The sequence below is a fragment of the Acomys russatus genome, chromosome 2 (genome assembly GCF_903995435.1).
Source record: "Acomys russatus chromosome 2, mAcoRus1.1, whole genome shotgun sequence".
Classification (NCBI taxonomy): domain Eukaryota; kingdom Metazoa; phylum Chordata; class Mammalia; order Rodentia; family Muridae; genus Acomys; species Acomys russatus.
Genome location: NC_067138.1, coordinates 56629723 through 56647917, shown reverse-complemented (window position 1 = coordinate 56647917; position 18195 = coordinate 56629723). Strand labels below are relative to the sequence as shown.

General features: G+C 43.8%; 1 protein-coding gene and 1 pseudogene across 1 annotated transcript; one reads left to right on the top strand and one right to left on the bottom strand.

Annotated features, from left to right (window-relative positions):
• Positions 1 to 1186: 1186 nt before the first annotated feature.
• Cga (glycoprotein hormones, alpha polypeptide) lies at positions 1187 to 4400 on the bottom strand. Its single transcript, XM_051166257.1, has 3 exons — positions 4287 to 4400; positions 2935 to 3119; positions 1187 to 1310 (listed from the first exon to the last, which is right to left on the bottom strand). Exons 1-3 carry the CDS (start codon positions 4384 to 4386, stop codon positions 1233 to 1235), a joined length of 363 nt encoding a protein of 120 aa, XP_051022214.1. The 5' UTR covers positions 4387 to 4400; the 3' UTR covers positions 1187 to 1232.
• Positions 4401 to 4524: 124 nt separating this feature from the next.
• On the top strand, positions 4525 to 16253 carry LOC127198289 (transmembrane protein 11, mitochondrial-like; annotated as a pseudogene).
• Positions 16254 to 18195: the final 1942 nt, after the last annotated feature.

Genomic DNA, 18195 nt, shown 5'->3' with positions numbered 1-18195 from the left:
GAACAGCCAGAGCTTTTAACCTCTGAGCCATCTCTCAACTCCCTATTTTAACTTTTACCATGACAATTGAAATGCTTACCAGTTTGCTAAGGAACTGATAGGTCACTCAGTGACAAAGTGATATGTTTGTGATGGTTGAGATTTATATTAATTTATTTTGCTTTTATTTATTTATTTGTTTGTCTGTCTTGCTTTTGAGGCAGCGTCTCATGTGGTCCCAGTTAGCCTTGAACTCCTGTATCTCCACCTACCAAGTGCCACAGGTACTGAGAGCAGATGCACATTCCACCACGACCAGCTTAGAATGATTTTAAATGTTGCCTTTGTTTTTTCAGGACAGGGTTTCTCTATGTAGTCTTGGCTATCCTGGATTTGCTTTGTAGAACAAGTTGGCCTTGAACTCACAGAGATCCACTTTCCTCTGCCTCCTCGAGTGCTGTGATTACCGGCACGTGCCACTGTGCCCGACTTTTTTTTTTTTTTAAATCTTATCTGTGATGGGTATTTACCTGTAACGTATATGCAACGTATTACCATGATACTATATCTCTATTTTGATACAATGTATTAAAAATAGAGGTGTAAAGGGGACATAAAAATGAGTAAAAATTCAGGCATGGTGGTGCACTCCTTTAATCCTAGCACTCACTCGGGAGGCAGAGGCAGGGGGATCTCTGTGAGTTCGAGGCCAGCCGGGTCTACAAAGTGAGTCCAGGACAACCAGGGATACACAGAGAAACCCTGTCTCAAAAAACCAAAAATAAATAAAATATAATAAAAAGAGTAAAAATAGAATTTTCATACCTTTGTCTCCCACCCCAGTGAATTATCTGATAAATAGCTACTGGCTGACAGACGCACAACTTGCTTCCACAAGGTCAACTGGAAGCCGGATTCTCCAGTGTCGGGTCACTAAGTGTATTTGGTCCCGATTTAACCATTTGATAGATCTTGTCAAAAGTAAATAGCTTTATTTTTAAAGAAGAGGACAGTTCTGTGCTTGATGACTTAAGAGGCTTTATTTCTGGTGGAACCAACTTTTTTGAGCATGCTAAATGCTATATTTTTCCCTAATAAAAAGAGACTGCTGGTGAAACTGAAGTATAAGGAAGTGACAATAAAGCTGCAGTGCACAGCTGAGTCACATCCAAGGTCTGGTAAGGAGCAGGAGGTGGCATCACTTGGTGCCATGCCACAGGTGGGGAGCATCAGCGTGGACCTTTGCAACAAAGTTACGACTTGTGATAGTAACAAGTACTGCAGTGGCACTCCGTGTGGTTCTCCACTCTGGCGTTTCCCAGGACGGTGGCCTGGCAGGAAGACAAACAGATAGGTAGGTAGACAGACACAATTGCAAAATGTCAAATAAGATAGTAGCCAGCATAATTTAATAAATGTCTGGTATTTTTACATTTTCACTTTCAGGAGATGTATTCACTCTTAACAGTGAAATTCAGTTGCGAAATAAGCTATGGTTTTTTATTTAGCTCTGTTTCTCTCTCTCTCTCTCTCTCTCTCTCTCTCTCTCTCTCTCTCTCTCTCTCTCTCTCAAAAACCTATTTCAGTATTTCTTAGGCAAAGCACACAGTCATTAAACTATATCCTCTACCCTTAAAAAAAAAATAGCTATTTATGGTATTCCGCCCCTACCTCTTAAGAATCAAACCTCAGGCAGGGGCGGTGGTGCACGCCTTTATTCCCAGCACTCAGGAGGCAGAGGCAGACGGATCACTGTGAGTTTGAGGCCAGCCTGGTCTACAAAGTGAGTCCAGGACAGCCAAGTCTACACAGAGAAACCCTGCCTTGAAAAAAACAAACAAACAAACAAACAAAAACCAACCAAACAAACAAGCAACAAAAAAGCAAAGAATATTCTTTCACATGTTCCTCATGTTATTTGGAAACTTTGTTTTGTTTTGTATTTTGCTTGTTTGTTTTGTTTTGTTTTTACTCTTATTCTTTTGAGACATATTAAACTAGCCCAGCTAACCCACGTGAAGACTAGGTAGCTCTTCCCTTTTCCACTTTTTAGTGTGTGTGTGTGTGTGTGTGTGTGTGTAGGGGGTGGTCAGAGGACACTTTGAAGGAATCTGTTGTCTCCTTCCACCATTTGGGTCTTGGGGATCTAACTCAGATCACTAGGCTTGTCGGCAAACTCTGCTACCCACTGAGCCATCTCACCAGCTCCAACCAGGTAGGCGTAGATCACACAGAATGCCTTCACCCCTGAATGAGGAGGTTACAGGCATGCACCACTACATCCAGATGCTTTATTTTAGAATATATTAATTGCATATATTTATGGGGTATAGTTTGATAATTTTATTTTATTGTTATTTTTTTTTCCAGACAGGGTTTCTCTGTGTAGCCTTGGCTGTCCTAGACTCCCTTTGTAGACCTGGTTGGCCTCGAACTCACAGCGATCCGCCTGCCTCTGCCTCCCGAGTGCTGGGATTATAGGCGTGCGCCGCCACTGCCCAGCATAGTTTGATAATTTGATACCCACATACAAAATATTATGATCAAACCAGGGTGATAGCCCGGTTTCATTCCTCTAACATATTGTATCATTTCTTCGTGCTGCCAACCTTTGAACTCTTCCAGTTCTCCGCAGTCCATGTAATAAATTGTGGCAAGCTGTCACTGCCGAGCTGCACGGCAAAACTTGAAAACTTGCTTTGCCTATGTTACGTTTTGTTATCCTCATCAAACCTCCCTTTGTGCGCCTCCCACTGGCTTCTTAGACTGTGGCAACCACTGTTCTCTCTGTTTCCGTGTCATTGACATTTTCCATTTCGTTTATTTTTCTAATTAGAGAGGACAAATACACCTGTTGTTGGCACAAAGGAGCAACAAATAAGGTCACTAGGCAGCTTGACTGGTAAGCCCTGCGAGTACCGACTGTTTCCGGATGGGCTGCTGGGAAGCGCTTACCTTAGTGAACGCTTTGGCCACACAGCACGTGGCCTCCGAGGTGATATTCTTGGGGACCAGCATCGTCCTCTTGGACCTTGCCGGCGTGGGGTATGCCCTGGAGAAGCAGCAGCCCATACATTGATAGATGGGGGCCCCCAGCTTAGAGAAGTATTTGTTTTCCTTGAGTTTGCATTCCGGGCAGCCTAGCCAGTGGAAGAGAGGAGGAGGAGATCACCCAGAAAGGACTCAGAGACAAACCAACTCTTTCCTGAGTACAACCTGAATAAATGCTTCTTGCATTGGCAACAACAACAAAAAGGAAATAAATATTTTTGTCTACATGTTAGTTTTCACGTATAGTATTTCTTTATAATTGTTGTAGCTATGGTCACAGAGAAACCACTTTTGCATATCTACATAGGTAGTTTGTTGTAGTGGATTCCCACTTTCCCAGCACACAAAAGCTTGACAGATATAAATGACACATTCCTTTGAAAGGAAAGTTTTTCTGGAGGCAAGTCTGCTATTGTTTTCCTCATAGAAACTCCAAATATTGGCAGAAAAAAAAAATCATTGGAATTAAGAAAGCGCGGTGAGCATAGATAGCCTGATACTACAAAAGGCATCTGTGCTTAGAATTTCATATTCAAATATTGCCATTTAGCAAGAGAAAAACCATAACAAATAATAATTCCCAATTTCAAAGCTGATGGTTATGTCAGTTACTGTAAGAGCTGGGTCAAACGATATAGGAAAGCTAATTTAATGTACAAAACTGATTTTTGTTTTCCTCACTTGTTAACTGATATAAAAATTTATATGCAAGAACAATGTTAAATTTTTCTGACATCTGGAAGAAATGTGAAAAACAAGCGAGCTGAGTACAGATGTTTTTCTCCTTTAAAACTCAGATATGGGAGCCCGGCGGGGTGGCGCATGCCTTTAATCCCAGCACTGTGGAGGCAGAGGCAGGCGGATCGCTGTGAGTTAGAGGCCAGCCTGGTCTACAAAGTGAGTCCAGGATGGCCAAGGCTCCACAGAGAAACCCTGTCTCCAAAAAAAAAAAAACCAAAAAACAAAAACTCAGATATGGAATAATAAGGAATGTACTTCAGATGACCATGCCAGGACACTGCTAAAATAAATGTGGAATATAACATTTCCATTGTATATTTTCTGAACCTAATTTAATTTTGTATTCACAGTCTACAGGTGTCCGGATATGTATCCAGAAGTGAATGTTTATCACATGTGAAAGGTACTAGAAATTAATTAAGGATTGCTGATGCACATCTATTAAAAAACAAACAAACAAACAAACAAACAAACATGTTTTTCTTTTTGTTGCAAGCCGAAGTTTGGCCACATACCCTGAATAAGAAAGTCTCCATCCGGAAGAGAATGAAGAATATGCAGGAACACGGACAACATGACCAGAATGACAGCTGTGTATTTTCTGTCGTAATCCATAGCTCCCCTGCAAACCACACATGCCAAAAGCAAAACAAACAAACAAACAAACACAGTCTAATGTTAGCTCATCAGTCATAACACACACCCGTGGTTTCAGGACGATTGTTCTTTCAGCTGCCAGTGCTGGCTTCAGTCATGCTAAGTAAGTGCTCTACCACTGAGCTATTTCTCTTGTACCATCAGCCAGCCAATTTAACATTATTGTTCATAATAGTCATTAATGCCGTGCCCCCTCTGCTTTCAGCTCCCACCACAGCCTGAACATACATAAACCATGTAAATAAAAGCACCAGATCCCTTTAGGAAAGAGGAGGGCCATTTCTTTCTTTCTTTCTTTCTTTCTTTCTTTCTTTCTTTCTTTCTTTCCTTCCTTCCTTCCCTCCTTCCTCCTCCTCCTTCTTCTTCCTCTTCTTCTTCTTTTTGGTTTTTTTTGAGGCAGGGTTTCTCTGTGTAACCCTTGTTGCTGGGACTCACTTTGTAGACCAGGCTGGCCTCGAACTCACAGAGATCCACCTGTCTCTCTCTCTCTCTCCCAAGTGCTGTGTGCCACCACCACCTGGCTTACCTCCCCATTTCTGACATAACAACTCTGTCTCTCTGTCTCTGTCTCTGTCTCACTGTCTGTCTGTCTCTCTCTCTCTGTCTCTCTGTCTCTCTCTCTCTCTCTCTGTCTCTTTCTCTCTATCTCTCTCTGTCTCTGTCGCCCTTCCTCCCTCCCTCTCTCCCTCCTTCCTTCCCTCCCACCTTGAGCGGTGAGTTCTCAGCAATCCTTCAGCCTCCCCAGTGTAGTTAATGGTATGAATATGTAAATTAAAACAGTAATCACCAGAAGAAATATAATTGAAGAAATGCCAAGTACTGGTCTGAAAACATGAACGTGTATAAGAGAGACATCACCAGTGGAAATGTTAAGAGAGTACAGGCACTCTGGAAAATAGCTTGTGAGCTTTTCTTGTTTTTCAGTTGGGGTTTGGGATGGGGTGTATACTTTTTTTTTTTTTTTTTTTTTTCCGAGACAGGGTCTCTCTGTGTATCCTTGGCTGTCCTGGACTCACTTTGTAGACCAGGCTGGCCTCGAACTCACAGTGATCTGCCTGCCTGCTGGGATTAAAGGTGTGCACCATCATCGCCAGGCTGGGTGTGTACTTTTCTTGGGTTTTTTCTGTTTGGTTGTTTGGTTGGCTTCTGTTTTTTGTTTGGTTGTTTGTTTTCAGTAAATAGGGTTCACGTAAGCCAGAGTGTCCTAAAATTCACACTGTAACTGAGGATGACCTTGAACTTCTGATTCTGCCTCATCTCCTTAGCACTAGCATTCCTGGTATGTGCTAACTCACACAACTTTGCATGTCATTACTTCTACCGTGTGTGTGTGTGTGTGTGTGTGTGTGTGTGTGTATGTATGTATGTATATATGTATGTATGTTTGTATGTGTATTTAACTACAGGTAACCACTGTTCTAAGTCAGTTATTCTTGACTTAAGTGGGAAGACACTAGAAAGTTTCAGTGGGTCTGTGAGAGGGAAACAATTAGCAACAATCCCACGTGTTCTTTGCATTATCCCTACAGCCCCTGATGTGATTCTGACCCACAAGTACATCAGACCCAGGGGCCTTCCTCAGCCAGACACCAGAGGGATTTTAAAAAGCATCAAGCCGTGCCACTTTCGTCACTGGTGTTTTCTGTTTAGGACACGGTCATCTGTTTGCTGGTGGCATGAAATCCCAATCCCAGGACTTCGGGAGGCTGAGGCAAGGGGACCATCACATTTCTATGCCAGCCTGTTCTAAAGAGCAAGGCTCTGTGTCCCCACAAAATCAAGACACCCATCACGTTATACGCTGACTTTTCCTTTCCAGCTTTTTGTTTCTGTTTATTTTGTTTTCGGACACAGGGTCTTGCTTTGTGCTGTAGCCCTCTGACTTCAGCCTCTCAAACGCTGGGATCATTGGCATGTGCTACCATGCTCAGCTTATTGCTGCTGTTTAAAGGAACCATTTTGAAACTTAAAAACAAAAACAAAAAACCTTCCTGCTGGGCGTGGTGGCGCTCGCCTTTAATCCCAGCACTGGGGTGGGGGTGGGGGCAGAAGCAGGTGGATCGTTGTGAGTTCGAGGCCAGCCTGGTCTACAAAGTGAGTCCAGGACAGTTAAGGCTACACAGCGAAACCCTGTCTCAAAAACAAAAACAAACGAACAAAAGAGCACTGGCTGCTCTTCCAAAGGTCCTGAGTTCAATTCCCAACAGCCACATGGTGGCTCATAACTATCTATAATGAGATCTTGTGTCCTTTTCAGACAAAACACTGTATACATAATAAATAAATAAATCTTAAAAAACAAAAACAAAACCCAACGTCTCCAAGATGGCCGGGTAGAAAAGGAGGTCTCTTGGTCCGGCCCGGGTGTCAGATCCCCAGAGAGTGTTAGCCTGTTAGCCACGGACTGCTTATGTAGTGCATGGACTCTACAGCGGCGAGAACGCCCAGGACCAGCTTTGCATACGACCTGGAGCAGGCACCGGAAGCCCAGTACAAGTACATTGTGATAGACCCCATCCATATCTGAGAAGAGCCAGCACACTGGATCATTGAGGGCGATTGCCTGCACAGGACTGAGGTGTCGGTGGGCACTGCCTGCCTCTCCACCGCATTGGCGCTGCCCCTGGATTACTCGCATTACATCTCCCTGCCTGCTGACCTGCTGAGCATAGCCTGCTGTACCCGTTATGAGATCTGGCAGTTTGACGCTTGCTGCAAGTACCAGGTGAAGTATGACGCCTATAAACTACCCCACCCCTTGCCTCCACACATGCGCGCTTCCTCCACACCAGGTGGTGCTGCTTCGGAAGAACGACATGCACAGAAAGGGAATGCTCAGCACAGGAGCCCTGGCTGCCCTGGTGTGCTGTGTAAAGGTTTATAACTGCAGGAGGGTGGGACACGGAGCAGAACCACGGGGCCCACAGGGCTCAGGTCCCTACAGCAACACTGTGGGTTTTCTCCGTGAGGCAACAGCACCTGGGAAAGTATTTGGTTTAATATTTGTTATTTTAAAAGAAAAAAATAACAGATCATGGGTATGCCAGGGGTTATTCAGCTCACTACACTAAGAGGTCTATTTCCATAACCCAGGAGTGGGTCCCAGGCTGTGGAAGTCTGACTGGGCGGTGGAAGATGGCTGGGAGCCAACGCTACTTTCTGAGGGGTGTGAACTCCCTGTGGGGGTGTCTTAAGTATACTGCTTAGGGCCGGGCGTGGTGGCGCACGCCTTTAATCCCAGCACTTGGGAGGCAGAGGCAGGTGGATCGCTGTGAGTTCGAGACCAGCCTGGTCTACAAAGTGAGTCTAGGACAGCCAAAGCTATCACAGAGAAACCTTGTCTCGAAAAACCAAAAAAAAAAAAAAAAAAAAAAAAAAAAAAAAGTATACTGCTTAATTATGCCATTCAGAAGCCGATTAGAAGGTATTGATCATTAAAGTTATGAGAAAAAAAAAAAAAGTTCAAGGGACAGCCAGATGGCTCACGAGCACTTGGGCACTTGGGGCTAAAGCTTGACATCCTGAGTTCCATCGCTAAAACCCACACAGAGGTAAAAAGAGAAAACTGACTTCAAAAAGTTGTCCTCTGGTTTCCACACACACACCTTGTCATGCACATGCCGAACACACACACATACAAAATAATAATAATAATAATAATAATAATAATAATAATAATAATAATAATAATAATAGTAGTAGTAGTAGTAGCAGTAGCAGTAGTAGTAGTAGTAGCAATACTAAATGACAAATATTTTGAATAATTTAATTAGTATTAAATCAGAGAATTTTGCCATCTGTAATATCAGCACTCAAGAGCTGAGGTATGAGTTCAAGGCCAGCCTGGGCTAGAGAATGAGACCTTGCTCCAAAAAAAAAAAAAAAAAAAAAATTAAGAAAAATAGTTTTCAACTAACATTTATTTATTTTGTGTGGTAGAGCATGATTATACCACCCTGTATAAACACAGAGGTTAGAGGGGAATCTCTGGCAGTCAGTTCTCTCTTTCCATCAAGCAGGTTCCATGGATCAAGGTCAGGTAGTCAGGCTTTGATGGCCAACACCCTTCTTGATGTGCTGAGCCACCTTCCTGGCCCCAAAGTAATTATTCGTTTTGTCTTGGTCTTACCCCCCCCCATCCTACCCCACCCCCCTACCCCACCCCCCGCCCCCAGCCCGAGACAGAGTTTCTTTGTATAGCCTTGGCTGTCCTGGACTCACTTTGTAGATGAGGCTGGCCTAGAACTCACAGAGCTCTGCCAGCCTCTGCCTCCCCAGTGCTGGGATGAAAGGCATGCGCCACCACACCTGGCAGTCTTTGGTTTTGAGATAAGGTCTTGGTTTGTAGCTTGGGCTGGCTACATGATAATGGAAGTACATTACCACAGTCAGATGTATATCAAGCGATTATCTTGTGTGTGTGTGTGTGTGTGTGTGTGTGTGTGTGTGTGTGTGTGTGTGTACCCTGTTGTCTCTGTGTGCACCAATACTTGCAGGTGACCTCAAAGTCCAGAAGAGGGTGTCACATTCCCTAGAAAGAGCCTACCCTGAATCCTTTGCAAGAGCAGTAAGTGCTCTTTACTGCTGAGCCATTGCACTAATTCCTCAAGTAATTACTTAAGAGAAATCTTCAGAAACTTAAAAGGATTCTCTTGTCTTCAGGCTGGAGAGATGGCTCAGAGGTTAAGAGCACTGGATGTTCTTCCAAAGATCCTGAGTTCAATTCCCAGCAACCACATGGTGGCTCACAACCATCTGTAATGAGATATGGTGAGATACTGACATGCAGGCACACTTGAGGGCAGACTACTGTGTAAATAACAAATAAATCTTTAAAAAATATTTCACTCTACCTGTAACCCTAGCATATGAAAGGTAGAGAAAAGATTATCAGGAGTCCAAGGCTGTCTGGCTGTGTGGCAAGTTCCAGTCTAGTCTGAACAACATTAACTAATCTGTGTCCAAAAACCAAATTTCTCTTTTAATGTTAAATATATTGAAACAAAAAGTCATATCGAAGCCGGGCGTGGTGTTGCACACCTTTAATCCCAGCACTCGGGAGGCAGAGGCAGGCAGATCGCTGTGAGTTCGAGGCCAGCCTGGTCTACAAAGTGAGTCCAGGACAGCCAAGGCTACATAGAGAAACCCTGTTTGGAAAACCAAACAAAGAGTCTTACTGAGATGCAATAGCTCTTTTGCATACCCAACTCACTCTTCACTGCCTTTAGGTCTGCCACCCCTCACTGGTACCTAAATCCTATTTGAGCAAGAAGAACAAGAATGCTCATTTTATTTTCTACTTTCAGTTTACCAACCAATCACTAGTTCAATAATGCTAACACAAATAAAACTACAACCATTCCTTAGTATCTGTGTGGGGTTGGTTCCCAGGGCCTCCTCTGATACCAAATCATTGGATGTTCAAGAAGCTTCTACAACAACATATCTGTACACAACCTATACACCTCTTCCTTTGTACTTTATCTCTTGATTACTGACAACGTTTAAAAGAATGAAAGTGTTATGTAAATGCCTGCTATACTTTATTGCTCAAGGAATAACTGAATTGACAAATTTTAACTTCTTTTGAATTTGAGGGTGGTTGGATCCGAGAATGTGTAGTACTCACACAATATGCCAATTAGAAGGTAGCTGGGGAAAAGTTTCCAAAAGCTCATCAGAACCACCCGCTCAGACTTCGAAAGTAATTTATTTCTACAAGGTCATCATTAGTGACTGGCAAATGCTACCAATTATCATTTTTATAGAATTTTATGAAAAAGAAAATTAAAATGCTCAAGTTCCAGCGATATAATTAAAAATACTAAATAATTTATTCCAAATATATTAGAAGGTGTGGTTAGTTTACTGAGCACGTGAGCTTTTTTGTTGATAGCTAATTTGAAAGGTCAGTTACACATCATCTAAAATGACAATAAATAGTATCAGCCTACTTATATAATGTCTACTTGCTCTGTCTGGTCTCTGAAAGCCACTCAAAATGAATGCCCTTCCAATGTCATGCAATGGTCCTTGAGAAAGCATTTCAGATTTTGACAGGCACTCCAACATCTTGTTTTTCTGGCTTCTGCCAGGTAGGATCTTGTTTAGCTTATGATCATATACTACAATTTTACAGACCTCCTCCCAGCTCAAGCATGAGCGCCCTAAAGAAAACTAATGAATGCCTAATTCTTTTCCTACTAAAAGTTATGCAGAAAAGTCCTCCCTGTGGCCTCAAGTATTTTTACTCCTTAAGTAAAATCCCCCAAATGACTTCATCCCATTACCTTCTTCTGGGCGTTTTTGAGGGATGTGTTGTGGGCAGTTGACTGCAGATCTGGAGAGGAACTGTAGCTCTGTCTCCTGGCCGCTCAGTAACTGCATTTCGCCAAGGCTCCCTCTGTCCTTTATACCAGCAGAGTGATTCACAGGGCACGTTCCCACCTGCACCTGAGCCCAGGGATCAACAGGAAAGTCTGCCCAGTGACTGGATGGCACTTCACATAATTACTATGACATCAATTTGACCTTATCATGTTGCACTCCTCAGATAAGTTTTGTTTTTAGCCATTTTCAGGTAGCGGTGACCTCAAGGACAGCTTATGAGAAGAGAACATTTGGTTGTTTTCTACGTAATTTTACTGAGACTTACACAAAACATCCTGAAAGTTGACACTTTTAAAATAAATAGGGCTCTAAGAGTAACACATTTAATTAGCTAAGTGCCTACTATTTTCATAAAGCAGGAGGAAGGCACTCTCAGGATTACATTATTACAACAGGAAATAGAAAGACAAAGCAATTGCTTCAATTTTTAAAATTGGATTTAATAAAGATATATATGGAAAGGGATGAGGTGACCCTGAGAAGGACTGACTAGTACTCAGTACACATGTTGGGTGTGTGTGTGTGTGTGTGTGTGTGTGTGTGTGTGTGTGTGTGTATGCGCTGTACAGTCCCATAAAGCAGCCTAAGAATTATTTTTTAATTAATTTATTTATTGTATATGAGTATTTTATCTGCAGAAGAGGGCATCAGATCTCATTATAGATGGTTATGAACCACCATGTGGTTGCTCTGGAAAAGCAGGTGGCGCTCTTAACCACTGAGCCATCTCTCCAGCTCAGCAGCCTAAGAATTATTTAAAAACAAAACAGTTTTTATCAGGGGGCTAGAGAGGTGGCTCAGTGGTTAAGAACATGTACTGAGGGCTGGAGAGATGGCTCAGAGGTTAAGAACACTGACTGCTCTCCCAGAGGTCCTGAGTTCAACTCCCAGCAACCACATGGTAGCTCACAACCATCTATAATGAGGTCTGATGCCCTCTTCTGGCTTGCCAGTGTACGTGCAGGCAGAGCACTGTATACATAATTATAAATAAATAAATCTTAAAAAAAAAAAAAAGAGAGAGAACATGTACTGATCTTTCAGAGGACCCCAATTTCATGCCAGATTGAGAGGCTCACATATAACTCTAGCAACATGAGGGGTCAACATGCATGACTGCCACAGGCACCTGCACTCACGCACGTTACCCAAAGACATTACATAATTTAAATTTTTTTTTAAAAAATTAAATTTTGGGAACAAAATAAGTGAAGCCACTGGGCAGTGGTGGCTTTAATGCCAGCATTTGGGAGGCAGAGGCAGGCAAATCACTGTGAGTTCAAGGCCAGCCTGGTCTACAAAGTGAGTCGGGGACAGCTGAGACTGCACAAAGAAAACCCTGTCTCAAAAAAAAGTGAGTCCAGGATAGTCAATGCTACACAGAGAAACCCTGTCTTGAAAAACCAAAAAAAAAAAAAACAAAACAAAACAAAACAAAAACAAAAAACTAGCAAAACTTCATTTTACTTTGTTGAATGGATTCAGAATCTTAGAATTTATTTTAAAATTAACTTTTGAAACCCAGTCTATAAATAAATAAATAAATAATACAAATACACTTAACTGTGTGTGCGTGTGTGTGCGCGCACGCGTGTGTGTATGTGTGTATGACAAGTTCCACTGTGTGTGTGGAGGTCAGAGAATAACTTTGTGAAGTCAGGTCTTCCACTTTCTGTAGGTCCTGACTTTGGGGCATCGAGCTCAGGTTGTCCTGTTTGTGGGGCAGGTACTTTTAAACTCACTGAGCCATCTCACCAGCCCAAGGCTGTGTTTCTTAGTGGTGTCATAGAAAAGAAGTCCAAACAAAACCAGGCCAAAGCCAAGATATCTTATTAAGAAAGGATCCCAGCTTCGGATTGAGGCAGGGCAAGCACAGAGAATAAAAAGCTTAGCAACCTGGATCCACTTAGCTCAGGTTACATACATGTTCCTCTTCTAACTGTGATTTTTGTCAACACATAGCCCTCACCTACACGTACTGGACAGGTGCATCTCTATCCTAAGAATGCACCTAGCACCCCAGGCCTCCAGCCTCTGAATAATTTAGTAAGTTTATATGCCTCTGACAACTATCAACGGCACCCCTTCCATGGCCAGTTCCTATTCCAACAAATTCCCAGACACACACAGATGTATCAGGAACTTACTGCTGCTGTGATAGCACCATGACCAAACGCAGCTTGAAGGAAGAGTTTATTTTGTCCTATGGCCCCAGAGGAAGAGTCCATGACTGTATGGACAAAATTAATACCATATTCTGTATGTAATTTATATTCTACAATTAATGCCATGGTCTGTGAGAAAGTTGTCCTCCAGGTGATTCCACTACTTCCTGCATTCTGGGAAAGAGCACGCACTGCCATAAACTAAACCTGCCCGCACTCTCCAGAAGATACAATTAACACCCAATAATCTGGAGATTCAGCCTCCTGGACCCCACCTGCTGGAAGGTCTGCATTCTGGAGACTCACAACTTTCCCTGGAGACCCGGTCCCCATCCAGCCTGCCTAAAGGACTGCATTCCTGAGACTCACGACCTACCCACCCCTCGCCCCCTGCCATGGTATGGTTTGGTCCTTGCTTCCCTGTGACCCCAACCCCTAATCACAGTTTTTCCTTATAAACCCATTGCCCTTGAAGCTCCGGTATCACTCTCCTATCCTGCTGCGTCAGGAAGGACGGTGATCCGAAGCTCTGAGCCCGTAATACAGGGCCCTGTGTTTGTTGCATCGGTATCGAGTCCTGGTGGTCTTTTTTGGGGGGAGGTGGTCTCGCGATCTGAATGATCTCCACATAACATGGCAAGAAAGGCGCACAGCAGCAGCAGCAGCCAGCCTGCACCTGAAGACAGCTGAACACACTTTAACACACATGAAGGAAGCAGAAAGAGTGCACTAGATTGTGGAGAGAGGCTACAGATTCTCAAAGCTTACCCTCAGCCAGGAGCTCTCTTCAGTGAGGTTCCATATCCTAAAACTTCCAAAATCTCTCCAGGTAACATGGCCGACGGAGGAAAAGGCGTTAGAACCCATGAGCTTATGAAGGGCATTAATCTCCTGAATAGCCATGAACAACTGTATTCCACGTCCCGCCTTCAAAATCTTATGGCTATACCAGAATTGCAGAATGAATTTAGTCCAACTTCAAAAGCTCTCATAGGCTTTCACATTCTCCACCCTGTTCAAAAGTCCCAAGTTCAAACTTGCTTTTGAGGCTCAAAGCAACTTCTTACCTATGGCTGCCTATTAAAAAAAACAAAAAAAAAAAACAAAAATTATATACTGTTAGATATAAGTTTGAGGTCACAAAGAAAAGACCCTGTGGCCAGGTGTGGTGGTACACGCCTTTAATCCTAGCACTTGGGAGACAGAGGCAGCGGATCTCTGTGAGTTCGAGGCCAGCCTGGTCTACAAGGCAAGTCCAGGACAGCAAGGCTACAAGAGAAACCTTTTCTCATAGGAACCAAAAAAAGAAAAAGAAAAATAGTGACAGCTCTGAGTAACAATCACAATAACCACAACAACCTGATCTACAAAGTAAGTCCAGGACAGACAGGGCTACCAGAGAAACCCTGTCTCGAAAAAGAAAAAAACAAAACAAAACAAAAACAAAATTGAGGTCATGGCCTGGAGGGATGAGTCATTAAATAAGAGTGCTTCCTGCTCTTGCAGAGGACCTGGATCAGTTCCTAACATCCCTGTCAGGCACCTCACTAGCACCTGAAGCTTCATCTTCAGGGAATCCTGCCACTTCCAGTCTCTGGACAACTGCACACCTCTCTCTTGTCTGTCTGTCTCTGTCTCTGTCTCCCTTTTTTCCCCTCCCTCCGTCTGTCCGTCCCTCCCTCTCCCTGCCCCTCCCCTGCCCCCCTCTGAGAAAGATGTTATCCTTTAACATGAACTACAGTGTAAGAGGCAGTGTCAAACAGAAGCTGGAGAGATGGCGCGGCAGTCAAGGGCATTTGCTGCTCTGGCAGAGGAATGAAGTTCCAGAATATATCAAACTGAGCAGCTATCCTGTCTTTGGAAAACACTTGTGAGCCAGGCGTGGTACACGCCTTTAGTCCCAGCACTTGGGAGGCAGAGGGAGGTGGATCATTGTGAGTTCGAGGCCAGCCTGGTCTAAAAAACAAAAAACAACACACACACACACACACACACACACACACACACACTAAAACAAAACAAAAAGCAACAGAATAATTGAGTACTTGGGGATCACCACAACATAAAGAACTGTATTTGAAGAGTCACAACATTAGGGAGATTGAGAACCAACTGGTCTAAAAGATTCAGGTAAATCAACAAAATCTGATTTTCTAAAATGAGAAGAGAGACCTGTGCATGTCTAAGTTTATTTCATCCCAACATTACTATTTTTATTTTTAAAAACCCAAATGCTACAACACTGATATTATATATTCCTGATGAGACAAATGATGTCAAATTAGAATTTAGACTATAAGGCTGGGAGTGTAGCTCCTACTTAGTAGAGCATGTGCACAGGGCAAACAGGATGGGCAGAGCAAAGAGGGTAGAAGGAAAGGAAAAAATATTTCCCATATTTCCCTTTGCTTCTTTGGAGAAATGCTGCACATCACTTCAAAGACACTTTATAGAGCCTGTTTCCAAGGCTGTTTTGCTTTATTTTATGATTACGTTCATTTTGGTTAAGAAGGTACAGCAACAAGAGTATGGTTGGTTGACAGATCCTTAGTACTGCACACAGTACGTGTGATGGGGAAGAGCTGTAGGGAAAGTAATAAAATCATTTTCTGTCAGTGGGTTTGTAATCAAGCATGGGCTACAAAGTGAGCCGACCTCAAAAAAACTCCAGGATTCATTCTTTTTAATTTTCCTTTAAATAATTGTTACTCCTCGTTTTCCATTTGGCTTTTTCTTCATAAGGAAAAAAAGAAAAAGAATCTAGATATATAACAAAAATCTATCTTCCCTCTCTTTCACCCCATGAAAGAAAAAATCTAAGGACTAAAAATGTCTTCTTTGAAAAAGTGTCATGCGGTTTTTTGTTTTTTTTTTTTTTTTTTTTTTTTTGTTGTTGTTTGTTTTTGTTTTTTTAGCAGATGGGTCTCAGCATAGACCCCATACTTTTTCTTGTGTCCACTCTAGACAGACGCTAATCCTTCACGTCCACAAGGCTGCGGGTCCGTGCGTCTGGGTGCAGCTCAGATCTTTGGAGGAAGGTCAGGTCCTGCCGGGTCAGCATCCCAGCCGGCCGGGCCTCCGCTGCGCCTCCGGGCGGGCTCCGGGAGGCCGCGCGCCCTGCGGGCGACAGTCTCGGGAGCCCCACGGCCACCGGGCCACTCCACCCTGCGGCAGCTAGAGTCTCTCCGAGGTGCAGACGCAGCTGGGGAGCAGCGAGACCGCGGCCGGAGCCAGGCGACCTGCGCTACCCGCGCGCAGCAGGCACCATAGGTCTTCAGGCCTGCAGTCTAGGAATTCCTGGAGTGTGTGTGTGTGCATGTGTGTTGGCTAGACCAGGGAAGCAGCCCGCAGACCCCGGCAAGCTGGCTCGGCCATGGGAAGCAGGACGGACCCTTCCGCCCAAGTGCCGGAAGTGTAACTGGTGGCGCCTAGGGTGTCGCTCTTGGGAGTCTCTCTTGTTACATCACGCCCTTAAACAGCATTGCTGGGTCGAAATACTGTAGCGCTTCCCCCCAGAAACCTGGCCTTGAACCTGCTGTGTAGCGGAGGGTGACTTAACGCTCCTAATCTTTTTGCTTCCATCTCTTGAGTGGTGAGCCTATTGGCCTCTGCAACCAAACCCAGAAATCTACATGCATTTTCATAGAAGACCACTTGTTACATTGTAGGTATTGCAAGTGCCAGTTACTCTTCAAGCATGAAACTGTCTCTTCAAGATGGATACTTTTTATCCTGCTCTAATTTTCTCACAGCAGCTACTGCCTGCTAAATTTTGAGTGCTAATACTGCTCACCCCTTTCCGGAAATGACATCTTTTTGCATACATAAACTGAGGAAGGGATGCAGAACTAGGGAGAAAGGAGTTATAAGGGCTAAAGTTAACCTGGAAGCCCCACCTGCCAAAGGACAGATAAAGCTGCCTGGAGTGCTGGGGGCGGCTGTTCATGTTAGATAACAAGTCACATGTTTTCACTTCTGTAAACAAGCTTGGTTGCCCCAACAGCACAAAATGTGCTTGGCCATGTGTAGGCAGAAGATAGGCTGGCCAGGAAGAGCCTCAGGATGTGTGCCCCGTGGGTGCTGGAAGTTGAAACTGGCTCCTCTGGAAAAGTAGTCAGTGCTCTTAGCCAGAGTCTATCTCTCCAGCCCTGAAACCCAGCATCTTTAGCTATAAGGGAATCACGGCCTGAAAACGAGAATGATATTTTTAGGTAATCCCTCCTCCCCCATTACCAGGGTCTCAGGCATGCGCTCCACCGCTGATCTACACTCCAGCCCTAAGTAATCATTTAAAATCCCTCATTCAGCCGGGCGTGGTGGTGGCGCATGCCTTTAATCCCAGCACTCAGGAGGCAGAGGCAGGCGGATCTCTATGAGTTCGAGGCCAGCCTGGTCTACAAAGCAAGTCCAGGACAGCCAGGGCTACAAGAGAAACCCTGTCTTGAACCCCCCCCCTCAAAAAAAAGAAAAAGAAAAAAGGAAAACCACCATCACCACTACTAAATAAATAAATATCTGTCATTCAAGCATATTTTACTTTGGCATATCCCTCCCAGCACACACACATTTTTTTCCTTCCAGTACAAGAATTAGGAGAAAAAAAAAAAAAGAATTCCCCTCATCTTTGATATCTTACAGTCCTTGGAGTTACTGTTGAGTTGACTAATCACATATTTTTATATTTTTTTTTCCACTGGAATCCTACAACTTGACTTCGATACCTGAAATATACAACCTGGGCAAGCAAACTGCAAAGTTAAAATCATCATCAAGGAGGGTACAGTGTCTACAGGCACCAAGCAAAGACAAGACAGCTGCCTTCCTTTTGTTTTTTCAAGTCTTTTGAACTGTTAAAACCTAAAGGGGAAATCCTCTCGCCTTCAGTGTGCTCCCCGGGGCTCTTGCATAAGTAAACATTAGAAGAACAGATGTTGGCCAGGCGCGGTGGCCCAAGGCTCTACTAGGGAGGCAGAGACAGGTGGATCTCTGTGAGTTAGAGGCCAGCCTGGTCTACAGAGTGAGTCCAGTAAAGCCAAGGCTATACAGAAAAACCCTGTCTCGAAAAACAAAAAAACAGGAGAGAGAGAGAGAGAGAAAGAGAGAACACAGTATTTAAAGAACCTTTTCCACTTATTGTCCTTCTGCCCCCACCACCCCAGTACTAGAATTGCAGATTTATGGCACATCTGGCTTTATTATGTTTCCTGAAAAG

What these genes read in the sequence shown, in the direction of transcription:
- Cga (XM_051166257.1), bottom strand. Translation starts at nt 4,386, where the DNA reads ATGGATTACGACAGAAAATACACAGCTGTCATTCTGGTCATGTTGTCC. An exon ending in TGGAGACTTTCTTATTCAGG is followed by an intron (nt 3,120 to 4,286) that starts GTATGTGGCCAA and finishes TCCACTGGCTAG; the next exon opens with GCTGCCCGGAATGCAAACTC. An exon ending in TGGCCAAAGCGTTCACTAAG is followed by an intron (nt 1,311 to 2,934) that starts GTAAGCGCTTCC and finishes TCTTCCTGCCAG; the next exon opens with GCCACCGTCCTGGGAAACGC.